The following is a 16,694-nucleotide window of genomic DNA, read 5'->3' as shown; positions in this document are numbered from 1 at the left end:
CGTGTCATTTGGCTCACGGGCTCATAATTCGCCGCAGCACTGGTCCTCCTCGTTGTTCATCCGCCTCCACTCCGGTCAGTCATGAGTATCCTCTGGCTTTGCATCACATCAGCGCTGACTGTCGCTTCAGTCTTCTCTGATGAAGATATTGACATCCGCATCCAAGGTGAGTGATTCCAAATGATTTGTAAGTTATTTCTACCGGGTGTGTAACTGTCTGTATGTAACTCCACTGTTTTATTCCTCCAGTTTTCCCTGCACAAAGTATTGCCGGGGTGGTCCAGGTCACCTCCCTAAATCACCTCCTCCAGCCTCAGTACGCCTTCAACGCCTCTGAAGCTCGGATGATCTGCTCGTCCGTCGGGCTGAACATCGCCACAAGAGCACAAGTGGACGAAGCTCTCGCCAGAGGGTTAGAAACATGCAGGTAAGACCAGAGGAAACACTCCACAGTAGCACCTCAGTGGGATTCACAGAAACGTGCCTAATGTTTTGGGTTTTTTTGCATTTAGATTTGGATGGATTGATGAACATTTTGCAGTCATTCCCCGAATCCAAGCACTCCCTAATTGTGGCCAAAACCAGACAGGCTTGGTGCCGTGGAGAGCTGCTGTGACTCGCAAGTTTGATGCGTTTTGCTTCAATGAATCGGGTATGAAAGCATTCATGTGCACGCTTCTCTGCTGACAGTTATTTAAAGATATCATGCAAGATTTTTTGTCACATCACTTTGCTTTTTGAGCTTTCAAATTTAGAATTTAGATTCATTTCTGGAATACTCTTTACAAGCTTTGCTCAAAACTTTATGAGAAAATGTTAAAGCAAGAATGTTAAAGGTTTGTTTAAAGCTCTGCAACTTGTTCTGATATTTTCCTCCTTATTTCATATCAGTGCATTAGTGCAAGTAGCAGTGACAAAGTAAAATCATCCATCACATGACATGCACTCATCTAATCTCCCCCGACCTTCACGTACATGCACAGATGCAGCAGCACAATTGAAGGATGCAGCAACTGATAACCCTCTGAACAGCAGCTCGAACCCGGAAAACGCTCCGTCCAACCCAACGGACTCCGACCTGTCAGTAAACTCTACAGCTTCCTCCGACTCGACTGACGACACCGTAGACAGCGAGGGACAACTAGCCCGCTTATCCGGCAGCGCACAAGGCTCTACTAGAGGTATGAGGCTCTTCATTTTGCAGCAAAGTTAATGTGGCGGTTGAACATTTTGTGTGACTGATGTGTTTCCCCTCTGATGTTTTATTGTTTCAGGAAAAGTTGTACTCATCACCTGCACCGGTGCCCTCCTCCTGACTGCAGTAATCATCTTTGCATATCTGAAAACGTAAGTAGTTCCCGATATATATATATATATATATATACAACACTGAGGCCTATGAGACTGCAAAGGCAAAAGCATCATTCCTTCATGCTGAGTTCAAGGCTCTACGTTATTTTTATGGTTTTCTTTCTCTCTTGCTGCGAACAGGAGAAGATATTGCTCTCTGAGATCTGACATGGGGCAGCAACAGGAAAGTGGACAGTTGTGAAGAATGTGAAGGAAGAAAGACGAGAGGATGGAAGTGGACGACGACGCATGTTAAACATTTTCTACACGTGAGATTTTTTGAGGAAACACCATGAAAAAAATCTGCGTAATATCTTTCAAGATGTGCACCTTGATCTGTATGAACGGATTGTAACAGAATGACTGTAAAGTGAATTTATTTTGCATGTATGTGTTTATTATTTTTCTGTCCTCTAATGTAAATAAATGGGGCAGTTTAACCACCAGGGGGCGATGTTTGCAATACAATCACTTTGACGACTGACTCCTTTTTTATTCTCATTACATCCTTCTTGGGGCTTCAGATAAGAAGCACACGTGTAAAAGCAAGTTTTCTGAGACAATTTTAGGCAAAAAGTAGATATCATCAGTATATCAACATCTGTCACTGAATTCACTGAAACCTAAAACAAGCTTTTTAAAGAAAAGGACACAACTCCAGCCATCATCTCTTCAGCTGTGTCTGTGCAAAGCTCTCTCAACCACAAGTGTCTTCATGTCTGATAAGCAGTGTACACGATAAAAGAGAACAGTTTCTATGACACACTCCTGTCACAGGAGGGAGTGTAAGGTACAGATGTTTATACGTAGGAGGTTTGTTTAATGACTGAATGCTTCACATGAGGTCCTCCACAGCTTTCATCTAAACCTTTAACAACCAGAGTACCATCAGTCATCCGAGGCATGCGTCTTCATTTCAACATCTCATCTGTTAATAACTTTGAGGCAGCTAAGTATTGCTCTTTAAGTGACAAGAGATTGCATTTTTATTTAATCATTCAAGTCACTCGGTGTATCTTAAATAAAGGTAAATAGTGATATAAGAGCGCAGCATGCTTGGCTTCGGCACAGCGTGAGGCTCCTCTTACTCGTACTGGCCGTTCACAGCGTCTGACTTCACTGCGTCGACTATGAAGCTCAGCTCGTTGCACAGCGTCTCGTGTCTGTAGGCCATGCGGATCTGGGCCACGTTGGTCCGACGGATATCGTTCCCTTCATGTCCATCCTTCAGATAGTTCACTCCCAAGAAGTGCTTCTTATCCTTTAAATAAATGAGCAGATAAACCGTTGGAAGACAGGTCTAAGCAGTAATGATTACATTTGAAGCCTGATATGACAGAGAAAGCGAATAGAAGGAGGATGTCGTGGTACCCGATGAGACAATCCACTTTGCAGCACACTGTTCCTGGCTATTTCACACACATCACAGGTACTGAGCTTCCACAGCTGAGCTGCTATCGCGTACTCCTCCATCAGCGGTTCCTAGAATCAGGATACACAAACAGTAGATAAGAAGTATTTACACTGCAGAGCTAAATCAATCCAACCTGGACTGCAATAGTAAGTTAAACAGCGATTGTGACACAGTGAACGAAAGCCTAGAAGCACTGGTGTATATTTTTACCTTGGTGTAGTGGAACTGCATGGGATCATCTGTGGACAGGGACACACACAGACCTTTGTGCAGGAATTCTCTGAGAGGATTCTTGGAGTACTCCAGGAACAGGCTGTTGTTGCTCAGAGGAGACATTGCAATGGGCACCTGCGCCAAGTAGTACAGGTACTGCAGCACTGGGCTCTGAGGGCAGTTTAAACAGAGAAACAGTCAATACACACAGCAGCAAATGAGGTCTGCCAGTGCTCATGTCTGAACGTTTCTCCTGACTGAATATGAAGCTTGGGTCTTCTTTAGTTAGCAATTTTATCTTTTAGTTGTGCCGTGGTGAGCTAAATGTTTGTCCACTCTCCCTGTGTGGGCCTTTATCTGCAGTGTCGAGACCTAACAACAGTCAGATACAGTTTGATGAGAAGCCAGCTGGACTGAGACCTAATTCAACACAAAGACAAAAGTATATCAGTGCAGTTTGAGTTGCAGATGAGCGTCAGTGAGTTGATGTCATCGTCTTTACTGGCAGATGCTTTTGGAACATACTGTTCATCCACCGGAAATTCAAAACTTCAGATTTCCTCTCTCTCTATCTCTCACCCACAGTTCTCATATTTTCAGCCGCTGTGTGTTGAATTTCAGCGCTAATACCGAGAAAACTGACATCTGGAGGAACGCTCCGGATAAACAAGCTGAAAAACACGATCGCAAAGCGGCAGAGACCCAGAAATAGTCAGAGGGATGAAACATTAATTACAAGGACAAAGTGCTGCAGAAGATAATTGGAAACCTCATTACATTATTGATCTTTGACTGTGGGTGAGACAGCACAACGCTATCACCATGTTTCCTCTTCCCTGCTCTCGAGAAGATCATCCTTTGACATAATAGCAGCTCAGAAATGAGCCTGTACCTTCTTCAAGTTGAGTCCGTGTGAGATGTTGTCAGTAGTGAGGAAGGCAGAGACCAGGTGAGTGATCGATCCAGCTTCTCCACAGTGGGGTCGGAACTGGAAGGTGCTCAGTCCACGCTCTCTGTAGAAGACACAATAAGTGAGGACGTGAGCAAATCACAGAACAGTGTCTACTTCCGTTCAGATCTGTGTTCATAATCCTACGAGTATCTATCAGCTGGACTGAGATGTTCTCTCATCAACCTTTAGTGTAGAGTAGCTCAGGACTCGTAAGCCCTCCATCAATCTAACAATTTCCCTGAGGTTTTATACCAAAGGGATCAATAAAGTTTTATTCTACTCTATTTTTATTCTATTCTATTCTATTCTATTCTATCTACTGGCAAAACTCTCTGTAATTAACAAGCGTGTATTTCAAGATGGACAGAAGCATTAGATTCTATTGTGACAAACACATTTGCAGTCGTGGCCTGTTTTCCAGTTTCCAAACTGTTTTTTCCGCCCCAGCGACTCATCTTATCAACCTCCTGTTTACACATCACTGGTCCATCACTCATAGCTTCACCAGATTGTCTCTGTGTGCTCACCAGAGCTGTTCAGTTTTCTTTTTTTTTCTTTTCTTTTGTCTGTTTTTCAACATCCCCCTGAATGAGGGACCTGATTTCGCCCGCCCCCCTTTGTTTTATTTGGCTGTCCTTGTAGGTCTGCTACTGAGCAAACTGCTCGTGGATCAAACAGTTTCTGTTTCTTGTTCTTTTAAAGTGCAAGTGTGACTCTTACTTTCTGAGGTTGTTGAGGACCATGATGTTTGCATACATGTGGAAGATGTAGTAGCTGTAAGGGGGGTTGACGTCTGCAGTCCACTGCTCCGGCTTTGGGCTCCTGAAGGAGAACATGTGATCGCTGTGTTTGGACTCGTCGTCCACGCTGTCAAAGCCCGACACCTGGAAAGAAAGGGAATCAGTCATGTTTTCAGGATTGGTTAAACTGCGACTCGTGATGATGACTGTTTCCTTTCACTGGCAAATCAATGAATCGCTAGATGTGTTGCCCAAATTAATAATGAATGCTCCTGTTATGATTGATCTTATCTTCAAATGGCTGCATTAATTTTCACTTTAACTCCATTTAGCTGTGGTTTTTAACACGTATGATGTAGTTTTAAAGCGTTTATCAATATACAACTTGTTCTATGTTGACATATTTTACAGCTCAACTGTTTTTTTATTAAATCGGACACCAGAACACATTTATGGCTGCAAATCGTTGCGATAAAAACACTTGTGTCCACTTACATCTATATTACAGTAACTATTTATTAAGTGTTTATATATAAAAATGAAGTGTTAAATTCTAGCTACTCATCTTTGTAGGGTTTTACTCTAATGAATCCTAAAAAAAAACCGACAATATCTTACATATTTCAGGAAAACATGAAGCTCTTTGTGCTTCTGTGGGTTAACGGTGGCCTTGAACAGTGGAAGGAAAATGTTCTCCAGCATCTTGGCAAAGTTCGGTACCAGCCGCTTCGCTTTAAAAATATCACTGAAACATAAAAACACATTTTTACTGCATACTTCATGAAATTGGTTTAAATTAGCAGCTTGTGTTGTTTTAAGGCCGCAGCACTCACTATATTCTGGGCACCTGAATGATCCACCTCATGTTGGGAGAGTACACCTTCTGGTGGATGAACCACTCAGACAGACTGTCCCACTCGTCAGGAGAGCGTCCGTAGATGGAGAGACGAGGTTCTGCGTGTTGGTACTTACTCTCCTCCAGGTCGTGAGCCACTTCCTGTTAAAGGTGAGAGTGTCACTGTGCTAAACATTCTCTGGCCTGACATTAAATGCACCGCTACGTGATACGATACCTTTATGATGCGAGCGAAATACTCTCCGTTGATGAGGTTGTCTGTTTTCAGGAAGATTTCCCGAAGCTCACTGGCCCCCACCGGGTTATACTTGGAGTTGAACTTATCGAAGCGGTGGAAGGTTTGTCTCCCCTGTGAAGTAGAATTGAGTACAAATTAGAACCAGAGATAGATCAGGAACTTGAAGTAGCAGAAAGATATGACATCGAGTTTTGTTCTGACAGGAGCTCAATAAGGTCAATATTCTGAAAAATGGAAAAAATAACCACAGAAAATCACAGCATTTTAACAAAATTCATCCATCCATCCATTATCTATACACCGCTTAGTCCTCACTAGGGTCATGGGGGGCTGGAGTCTATCCCAGCTGACTCAGGGTGAAGGCAGGTTCACCCGGAGAGAACCCACGCTGCACGGGGAGAACATGGAGACTTCACGCAGGAAGATTCCACCGAGCCACCTTGCAGCCCTATTTTGACAAAATCGTAAAGCTAAAACAGGTAAAGGGGGGTTTCTGCTTTTCTTACAGCATGAACATCCAGAGAGTCCACAGTGAGGTCGTAGGGGTCCATGTTGAGAGAGTGGAAAACCTGCTGGAGGGTCATCTTTTGTCCAGCATTTTCCAAAACTACACGGTTGGCGTCGGTCTTATATGTTGTCTGGATGAAGGTCAGCAGGTGTTTCTGAGACATGCAGGCAGCTGCATGAATATGTGTGTCCACCTGCGAGAAAGAAAAAATATATTAAGCCTCTAGACAAAGTGATTGTTCAAACATGCACACACGACTCTTTCTTCGTACCTATAAATAGTGAAGGATTAATTGTTTAACCCTTTTTCTACTGGGACCAGGCTGTGTCTGTTGTTCAAATGCAGCCATGTTTGGAAGGTTGCTGCTGAATGTGGCACATTCAGTAAAAATGCGCTACTGTGATTGAAGCAGATGCAGAATTGTGCTTTTTTGCTCTTATATCAAATTTGGTAGAGCTGCAGTTGAACAGGTTCAGCAGCATCTTAATCTTAAATCTTAAAAATATCAGTTTTTGCTGCATTTTTTCCAAATCTTACTGTGCCCTAATGATAAGGAGAGTGGAGGAGGCAACAGGCCTTTAACAAAATCCTCATTAGGTGGTTGTCATTTTAAAGCAACATGGATTAAATGCTATGTGTGGGTCATCTGTCCACTGTTTTGTTATCGCCCACCGCTGTATTTTATAATCGCTGTCAGATGGGCGCACCAGTGTTCATTATAACCTACGGGTTTACTTTTAATTCAGTTCACAACATAATGGCACAATGGGACAAGAATGAACACTTTCTCTCTGCATTTTGGGAACTGAGACATCCTTCAACATTGCGCGCTAAGATCGATTTATAGGATGGTGTAGAGGTGGAAGGACAGAGGACAGAAATAGAGAAATGAGAAGAGTCTACTAATATATCAAGGCCTTAACATGTTGAGTGTTTTTGTAGAGCCAAACTTTGGGATGCTACGGGATCACAAAGGAGGTAGAACACTGACCTTTCTAACGTTGTAGAAGTCTCTGTGGGGCACACTCTTCAGCTCCTTTAGCTCAGCCATCTCATTGAGCATCTCATGGAGGAAGAACTTTGAACTTAAGAAATTTAGCCTTCGGTGACAGTAGGTCTTCCTGAAAGTTAGAGCGGTTTACAGCTGAGTAAACTGGAAGAATGTAAGTAAATATGCACAGCTCCTAACAACCGGTTCTTCTACCAGCATAGCTCTAAAATCTTATTGTTTTGGCAACTCACGTGGGCCCGTCTGCGATCATCGCCAGCACGTGACTGAGATCTATGGCGAAGGTCTCCAAGTCTGGGTAAGGAAGATCGTGGGCCTGTTGTTTTCTGAGAGCCTCCTCATTATCATACACGTACACGATCCCGTCCTTCATCTTCAGCTCGTAGTTCAGGTTCTCAGGGGTGTTGTCCATGCGATAGGGATCCTCCCCATCGGCTGGGCATGGCCACATGTCTGGTGGCCACAAGATCTTTCTGTTACTGATGTACTCACAGCAGAAGTGAGGACAGTCCTGTGCGATATCACTTAAATGTCACATGATTCTGAATTGTAACACCGAACAGTAATTTCACTACTTCTAAACTGAACAGTGGCGTATTTTCTCTTCTGTCAAATTAAAAACTAACAGTTTAGATTTACTGTTTAAAAAAAAAAAGAGCAGTGGCAAAAGTCAGTAAATCTCTTTTAGTTTTTCAGTGGTTTGAAAGTCCAAATGTATTTTTAATGACGTCCGTGTTGCATAAGTTTCTAAACAGATGTTCTGCCATTCTTCAGACAATCTTTCAGCTGCTTTTGCCAGAACGATTATCTTGCTCTGCGTTTCTCTTTAAAATACCACAAAGTTTTTCTACTGGACTTAAGTCAGGTCGTATTTTTCACTTTTTTTTCCTCATTCACAAACTCTTCTGTAATTTTGCCAGTGTGCTTTGGATCGTTATCGTGCTGGAATATCTCAGCACTGCTACACATGCTTCAGCTGGACTCTAATTCCATTTTGTGTTGCCTGATTACTGTTTTATTATGCCTGAGCTTTGTAAGGTGTACTTGAGTCACTCTGAGTAGTGACACTTTGGCTCATCCTTGACCTACAGATTTAGCTGATTACTCATTTCTCTGTATTTTTTTTTTCCATCTTTATGAAGTCTCACAATCAGATTTTTTAATTTCTCATTTTTCACCTGAAGTCATGTGAGTAGACAGATAGACGGTGTGGTGTTGACGGATTGTTTTATAGCCATTGTCATGCAATTAGGTTAATTGGAAATCTAAGCTTGGTATCATAAACAGGTGGATTGACTTTTGTTGCAGACGTCCTACAGTGTTTGCTGTTCATGAGAGGAAACACTCCATTCATCAACTTGAAGTAATCCATATATTAAGGTGACACATTTTTACATTTAAGACATTTAAGTGATATTGCTCAGGGGTATTCTCAGTTTACTTATACACTGTAAGTTAGAATAAAAGATCTTTTTAATTACCATGTCACATATACGCTTCATACCTGGCAGAACCTCATCTTCTTCACTCCATCTCATGTTCTCAGCACTGCGGAGAAACTGGCTTGTGGTTCTACAAAATCTGTGATAGGCTAACTTAGAGTACTTCTCACGAATAAGCAGAGCTTTAAACAGACTTCTGGCTGCCTGCTCATAGTCTTCCACTGTGACCTGAGAGAGGAATGGACATTACACCTACAGTCAAGTTTTCTCAAAGCCTTGTACATGTTTTTTTTAACATGCACTGAATATGACGATAATTATATGGGAACGGTTAGTAAACACTTCATATGTAAAGCTGCTCTAGCTCTGGTGCACACGAGTTAATGGTGTCTGTCATATTACTTACCCCAGCACAACAGTCACCACTGATAGTAACCCTTTGGTAATCAGGGCAGCTTTCGGGCACTGATGAGCAGGTGGAGCTGGGCGACAGGTAAGGAGTAGCTGCCACTGAGCGGGGCCAGTCTGTGTTCACTGGGATCTGCAGGGACAACGACTGTGAACGAATCATCTTCAAGCTTTTCCTCCTGAAAAAATTTACAACTTGATTAGCATCTGGTTCAACGTAAGTTCACTGAAGCTGGAGTAACTTTGGAAATCATGGTGCAATTATTAATGTAGGTTTTTCTGCTTGTATCACTGACATGGTCACGATCTGGGTCGGTGCCAGAGCAGCAGCAGGGCCTACCTCTTGGCACTCTCCTCCGACTGTTGCTCTGCCAGCTCCTTAAGCAGTTCATGTTCCTTGGCTTGCTGGAGGCCAATCGGGCAATCCTCAGGCACGGTGAACATCGACAGGGCATCCTTGTTGTCTTCTTCCTTTAGTGCTGAGGCGTACACTTTTTCTGCTCGCAGCTGCGTCTCCTCCTCTGCCTCGCTCAGAGTTACCTTTGGAAACTGACGAGGCATGTCTGCAAGAAAGCAGAAGCTGCAGTGAGGTGACAGGAACACGTAATCAAAAGAAACAAAGAGGACCTGTCCTCTTCATAACCTTCTTAACTCTGACCAGTCTGTGCTGTTTTGTAAACACAGGGATCTACCTGTGTAAGGGTTTGTGTGCAGGGCATGAAAGGCCTAACTGTGGCATCACCACCTGAAGAGCTCCGTCTGAACTGTTTGTCAGCTCAAATGACAATAAACAACTGCAGTTCTTGAAGTTGTTTTTCCTACAAACTGATGCAAATGAACCAGCACATAATTTAAAGCCTATCTTGGCTTCATTAGTTCATCTCACAATCCCTGATAATATTTATTGCCCATAAACTACAACTCTTTTTCTTGTTGTCCATGATTTGGTCTTTCTGTTTTCTTTTGTCCCTGTGTGCCGTCTTTATTTGTTATACTTATTCATTCTTTGCTATGTTTTTCATTTTAAGGGAAGTTATCCATGAAGAGCAACACGTTCTATTTTGCAGTTTGACATAAGCACGTTTATTATTCTCAGCCAAAGCCTGTAACGGGATACTGTAATGGAAACACTCTCATGGAAGCAAGGCCAGTAGAAATAGTCATGGGATCATCAGCATACTTATGTTGAAAGCATTTTGAAGTGGTACAAAGATACTTGAAAATAACTTAAATTAGTACCAATAGTTTCATTAAATTCTCCAGATGTATGACACATTCATAGTTTTGCATATTTTCCTGATGTGGGAGTGTCTGTCTCCCTGTGTAAAAGCAGTTATTTTAACTACAGTATATGATCGTGTTTACAGTAAGTCAGGGTCACAAACCAACAGCACAGTGGCTATGCCAAACAAATAGCTGCTTCTGTAAGGAGATAACCAGGATGGACTGACAGTGTCTTGTTGAGATCCTCAATGATAGAATATCTAGTTCTGTTCATTGGCGTGATAAAGCAACAGGGGAAGGCCACATTGCGTGGTGTAATCTAAGCCAGTTTTCCGCTCTGCCAGGGTGCTTCCAGGAAGCTTATCATTCCGGACACACAACACTATCTTGACAACAGCTGTGTGCATCGCCGCTGCTGTGGAGCTTAATGGCACCACATACACACTGTGAAAAGAGATAGGCTCATATTGATCGGGAGCTGATGGCCTTGTGAATTATTAACCATCCTCTCACACACAATTACTTTTTATTACTTTTTCACAGGTACACAAACACAGATCCTGGCGCCACAATCCCATCCTATTCAATCCAGTCCAACTTTAGGCCTAAGACTATGTTGGCTTGGTTAGAAACCTCACGTTCCATATTGTGGGACAGTTATTTCTAGCTTCACTTTAAATGTGAGGAATTTAAGACAATATAATGTTATTAACGGTATTATCTTAACATAAAGTCATTTAGTTAGCTCAGCTTAGCTATTTCCTTGCTGTATTAGATATTCTAGAATATTGAAAATGCTAGCTGGACTATTCTTACCCTATATCCCCTCACCCCTCATTCTCCTAATCAGTCTCATGTAAATGGTACAAAAAGTCTGTATAAACTTTTAAAGGGCACATTTTGTAGCTATAATTACGATATTCCATCAACATACCTCGAACCCAGCTAGAATTTTCTTGCTCTAAAAGCGTCCCGAGAAAGTTCTGCAAAGATTTAGCAATAATTTCAGAATTAATTCCCAGAATATTTGTGTTAAAGGCGGTGTTCCTAACACATTTTCTGAATTTTGGACTGAGAACGTGCTTCCTTTGTTGTCGTGTAACACTGTGAGAACAATTTCTAGAAGAAATTTCTACATGGTTACATCCACAAAACATATTATGTAATTACATGATTAATATTTTTGAATGTTGGTTCTTGTTTTGTTATCATGCAACATAATCTGACAACATCCTCCAAGCGTCCTCTGAATGTTCAAGGTTCAAAGGTTCAAACTTTTAACCTCATACTAAAAATGATAAACTTCTTTCATTCTTTTAACATTAGACTAAAATGCTTTCAGACATTATTGGATTTTTCCTGCTTGCTTGGAAACAGCTTGTTGTGACTATCTCACACCAGTAAAAATGATTTCAATGGTATCTGAAGATAAGCAAGGTCACTATCATCTAACAAGAGATGAAATAAAAAGAATCTAGTCTATTCAATGTAATCCAACTTTATGTAGATTTAAGGCTTAGTTTTACTGTGCAATGCATTTATTAAAGATAATTTACAGTAAAAACAAAAATTAAAAAAATTCATGGTGGAAAAAACAGTAAAGAAATTGACTGTCAATTTTTTAATTATTATTACTATAAAAATAACACCTGAAGATTGTTCAGGGGGAGGAATACTGGAACGGACCGGAAGTACACCGTCCTGTCACTTCACCCGAATTTAATTAAAAATTATTTTTTATTTTATTTTATTAATTTAACGTTTATATAACTGCAGTGTTTCGATTTAGGGAGGTTAAGCAGGTGTAGTTTTAAACCAACGTTAGCGTTAGCTTGTTAAAATACAACATTATAATCTCACACAATGCTAAAGCTAAAGTTTATGCTAGCTGCTAGCTGCTAACCTGTTCTAGCTGACCAAGCACGAAGAGTTCTCCATCCAAGGTCCATCCTGCTCAGGTGAGACAGGTAAGTTTATTTCATTTGCCTTTACAGCTGTTTTTTAGTAGCTTTTTTAAAAGAACAAACTGTATTTTGCCGGAAGGATGCCCCTCTTCTTGAGCCGTAAAGCTTCCTGTCAGGAACCACGGTGACCACGGTAACCATGACAACCAAGGCCCAAAGCGTGTCATGGCTACAAAAAATAATGGAAAACGTTTTCAAACATAAAAATATTGTGAACTCATGGAAATCCTTGTTAAACAACAGTGTGTATGAAAAACCTGCTCACGTTATTTTGCATCAAGTCAAAGTAATTTTAAGATGTCTTTACTAATTACCATAAATACATATTTTGCAAAAAAAATAATCAGCTCATTGAGGCACTAACACATGCCATGTCATTTTACTGCTCATCAACTCAGCCCCATCAGTTTTTTGTGTCCTGATTATAGCAGTTATGCAGAGAATCGCCTATAACTATACTATTATATATACTATTTTATAAGTTGACTTTACAAACAAGTAGCCTTACCTTCAGCGCCGCTCACAGCCATGTCTGAGGGTGTTGTCTTCTCAAGCTGGACTTGGAGTGGCACCTTAAGATACACTATCTGCGATCTACGAGTGAACAGTGGTCCACGACTACAATTTGATTGTCCTGGCTGCCCATCTCTCTCTATTTTTCAGGAGCTACTAATCCTGAGAATCTGTCAGAACCGGTTGTCAACAAAGAGAGGGCCGCCGTCAGAGCAGACAGAACCCGCTGCTCTGTTTACCTCCCAGACACTCAAACACCTTCATACTTTATGGTGTGCACACATGGAGGGGGAGAGGAGTAAAGAGACCGTTGTAGCATAGCAGCCTGGTCACAGTTGTTGTGTTCAGTCAGTAATTTACAAGATTCACAAGATGCTGTGATGGTTTTCTGAAGTAGTTTGAGAACAGTCCGAGCTAGTTCATCACTCTTTTCTCTGTTCTCTTGCTTGTTATGTTTTATCAGGTTTCTGACCTTGGCTTTTTATCCCCGCACATCTGAAAACACATAATCCTGCTGCGGTGCTGTAGCCAAAGCTAGTCTTTTAACAAATTAATTGCTCTCACGAGGCATTAGACTTCTTCACGCTCAGATAATACTCAGATTTGTGTCATGGTAAATATAAGTGACTGACTCCCTGTGATTTGCCTTCTATAAATGATGTCAGCCAAATAACTGAGTAGCTATTCTAGTCATGGTGATAACACTCTAGTAATCCATTTGGTAAAATGATATTCATACATTATGACTGTGGTGCTGTTTAACGAGTGACAGATTTTATAATGCATCAGATCCCCCTAATTTCCCCACAACTGTTTGAACAGGAATTAATGAAAGCAATCAAGTGATGTATGCAGTTGCGATCAGGTTCCCCAAAGTATAACCACAGCATGGCAGAGAGTCAACTGCTGCATCTCTGCATCGTTAAATGTCCCACCGAGGTCCTACTTAGTCAGTGTAAGATCTTTTAAAACAGACGTGGCTATAAGCACAAGTTGGTGTTTATTCCCTTTATGCCATTTTCACATTTAGTGAACAGAACGGACTCTGTGCAAGATATTTGGAGAAACATAATATGAAGGTACCTGTTGATTAATACCCCAACACAGCAATCCCTATTAATAGAAATGTTTAGACTAGCTCCCAAACATGTTTTTATTTTGCCTTACAGGAGATTTTCAGAGTAGCTGGTGTAGGAAACATCAAATACTAAGAAACACGCAGTAGGTCTGCAGAAAGCATTATTAGGCTCTAATGTGGGGAGAATCTTAATGGTGCCCACTCTAGGCAGTGCTAATGTGGGTGTAAGTACCCTTGTGTTTGTGAGACTGCTTAAATGCACTGTAATGTGGAAATTTTGAGCTGACCATATATCATCTCGATGGTTACTTTGGAGGATAAAGATCATCATTCATTCTTTCCCACTCCCCTGTGTGTAAACCTCACAGGAGGCTTCGTAGGGGCCATTACTGGACCACTATCTCAGACCCAGCTCGTTATATTCTGCTCTCTTTATCTTGTCTTTTCTGGACTTTTCTCAGACACCTCGCTGCTGTTATTGGCCGAGGCCCCCGAGTTGGCTCCTCGTCAGAGTCGTATCAGAGAGAGAGGTCAGCGGCACAAGAGAAAGCCATTTACCACATTACAGGGAGATAGTGATGAGAGAGGGGGAAGTAAGAAGCTCACTCTTTCCCAAGCAAGGACTTGACTGCTGCTTTAAAAGAGGCGTGTCTCCTCTTCTCATCTTTCGCAGCAGCCACAGCCTAGAAAAGAGCAAAGATAAAAACAAAGGAAGTGCAGCCATTCACCCATGAAAGCAAAGCCGCCTCCCTTACAGCGATTCTCTACTTGTCACATACATTTCCAGTAAGTCTCCATGTGTGCTGTTTTATCACACTGATGAATAGGTTTGGATGCACACAAACCTCTCACACTGAGTATGACAAGACTATAAATAAAACTAGAACAATTTGAAGATTTAAAGACAGAAATATACTTTAGAAGATGTTTGCCTCTCGATCCTGGTCGTAGATTAACGCGTCAAATAAGTCCACTCACCTCCTTTATCTTTATGCCGTCTGCAAAGTTCCCTCAGAGAAACATCTAAGTCATGCTGTGTTCCTGTTGTGGACAAAGTATTTGATATCTCATCCACCACCCTGCAGCGCACATCACTCCATCCTTAACTCTTTCATGACCGCAGCTCAGTGCGAGGACAGCAGCTGAAGTCGAACGCTGAAGTCTGCCGTCGTGGTCGTGTTCCTACTTCTTCAGCCAGTCTTAATGGATGTAGTGATTATTAGGTTATTTATGTAAAATAACAGTGTTTTCCCTGGTTTCTCTGGTCTTTCTTTGGGACTAACCATGTCCTCTTGTGGCTGTTTTGTGCACTTGCAGGACATTTTGCTGTGATGTAACATGACGAGCAGCAATGGACGGGTGCCTTTTGATGAGATAAATAATGAATGCATAAATGTTAAACCAGGTTTCATTGAGAAGACTTAAACGCCTAAAACCCTGCATTCACTTCTGTCTCTGTAATTACAATTTGTCTACTCAGATACGGTTACAGTGCATTAATCCGGATTTAACTCAGCAGTGTGTGAAGAGTGAGTGTCTCTATTATTGCATGTTTTTTGCAAACAAACTAAAATTGCAGACTGTCTGTGCTGTAGTTAACATCAGTGTCTTCGCAGAGTCTCAGAGGCAAATCAAAGCTTTGCAGTCCAGCAGCACAGCATTAGTACTACTCAACTCCACACACTGCCTCGAAGAACAGGACCCAGATTTACTGCTGTGGCCTTAAGCAGCAGGGGGCCCACCGTCCCTGATTTAGCCTGACAGTGTTTGAGATTACCAGGCTAATCCTCTCAGCTCAGGTTATCAGGGTACTTTTAGAGCTGGCTTTAGAGGACTGACTTTTAGTCCTAGGCATGTATCATTTTGATTGACAATAGTATTACGGGGAGGAGACAGATGAATAGTGTTGGCAGATTGAGTATTCGTCTGTCTCCTCTCCTCCTCTCCTCCTCTCCAGGTGATCTTTTTAACACCTGAGTTCCCTGATGGTTATTTTCCAGCAGCTCCGACTTACTCGCATTTTGGCAATAACGTTAGAAGTGGTGACTGGATCTCAGCTGACGTCCTGCTGGAAAGGGCGTGTCCTGAAATATGACATGTCTACGCATAGCTGTGGAAAAAAATAAAAAACCCGCAGCTTAGCCTACAGTGATCTGGGAAAGTGGGTATTATTTGTTACCCGTTGACCTACACTGGTCAGTTTGTTGATGCTATCATCGCGTCACTGGCGTCACCAGCTGATTGGCTTACTGATGGAGTGACACCTTCACATAGTTAGTGAGCACACTGAGTAGATCATTCACTCTATTCTTAGAACGATGTTACTGTGATGAGAAACACTATAGGAGTTGTGGTTTTTGTTGTTGTTGTTTTTAAAGAGGGGTTTTGTGTACAAACTTGATTTCCTATTCTGAGAATAGAAATACACGTAACTTATTCAGCCACTAGGTGGCATATTTGCTGTGTTTTATTTTCTTTATAATATTTGCTAATGACCTCATGCCATTGAGTCATTTGTGGGACAGGTCATGTCTTGACATGACACTCGGCAGCTACTGTACACTGTGTGAATTAAATAAACCCATAAACTATGAATCAGTCGGGACACAAAGTGTGTCTAAACCTCCCAAAATCCACATCTTTAATTTAAGTGACAGTAGAGCCTCGTTTTCTAATTATACGACACTGCATGCAAAAGAAATAAATCCAAGCAAAAACAGCAGTGAAGCCTGTCTATAGTAAAATGCAATTTACCGTATGAAAGCTCAAAGCTCACAATATATAG

The 16,694-nt window shown here is 41.7% G+C and overlaps 2 protein-coding genes across 3 annotated transcripts; one reads left to right on the top strand and one right to left on the bottom strand.

The window, feature by feature from the left end:
• Window positions 1-1,821, top strand: lyve1a (lymphatic vessel endothelial hyaluronic receptor 1a). The gene is made up of 6 exons (XM_008288697.1): window positions 1-166; window positions 250-427; window positions 513-652; window positions 984-1,181; window positions 1,275-1,347; window positions 1,492-1,821. The coding sequence occupies exons 1-6, from the start codon at window positions 82-84 to the stop codon at window positions 1,550-1,552; spliced, it is 735 nt and encodes a 244-aa protein (XP_008286919.1). The 5' UTR covers window positions 1-81; the 3' UTR covers window positions 1,553-1,821.
• ampd3a (adenosine monophosphate deaminase 3a) lies at window positions 1,758-14,931 on the bottom strand. 2 transcript variants are annotated; one of them, XM_008288699.1, is made up of 16 exons: window positions 14,888-14,931; window positions 14,516-14,592; window positions 9,471-9,693; window positions 9,129-9,309; window positions 8,785-8,950; window positions 7,514-7,733; window positions 7,263-7,392; window positions 6,270-6,464; window positions 5,743-5,874; window positions 5,503-5,666; window positions 5,288-5,414; window positions 4,650-4,813; window positions 3,870-3,990; window positions 2,975-3,148; window positions 2,722-2,832; window positions 1,758-2,611 (listed from the first exon to the last, which is right to left on the bottom strand). In XM_008288699.1, the coding sequence occupies exons 2-16, from the start codon at window positions 14,571-14,573 to the stop codon at window positions 2,435-2,437; spliced, it is 2,343 nt and encodes a 780-aa protein (XP_008286921.1). In that variant the 5' UTR covers window positions 14,574-14,592; window positions 14,888-14,931; the 3' UTR covers window positions 1,758-2,434. The 2 variants fall into 2 exon arrangements, with proteins under 2 accessions (XP_008286921.1, XP_008286922.1); XM_008288700.1 differs by lacking the exons at window positions 14,516-14,592; window positions 14,888-14,931 and adding an exon at window positions 12,258-12,597.
• Window positions 14,932-16,694: the final 1,763 nt, after the last annotated feature.

Source organism: Stegastes partitus, unplaced genomic scaffold (genome assembly GCF_000690725.1).
Source record: "Stegastes partitus isolate 25-593 unplaced genomic scaffold, Stegastes_partitus-1.0.2 Scaffold571, whole genome shotgun sequence".
Taxonomy (NCBI): domain Eukaryota; kingdom Metazoa; phylum Chordata; class Actinopteri; family Pomacentridae; genus Stegastes; species Stegastes partitus.
The sequence above is the reverse complement of the archived record's forward strand: the minus strand, read 5'-3'. Positions and strand labels throughout refer to the sequence as shown.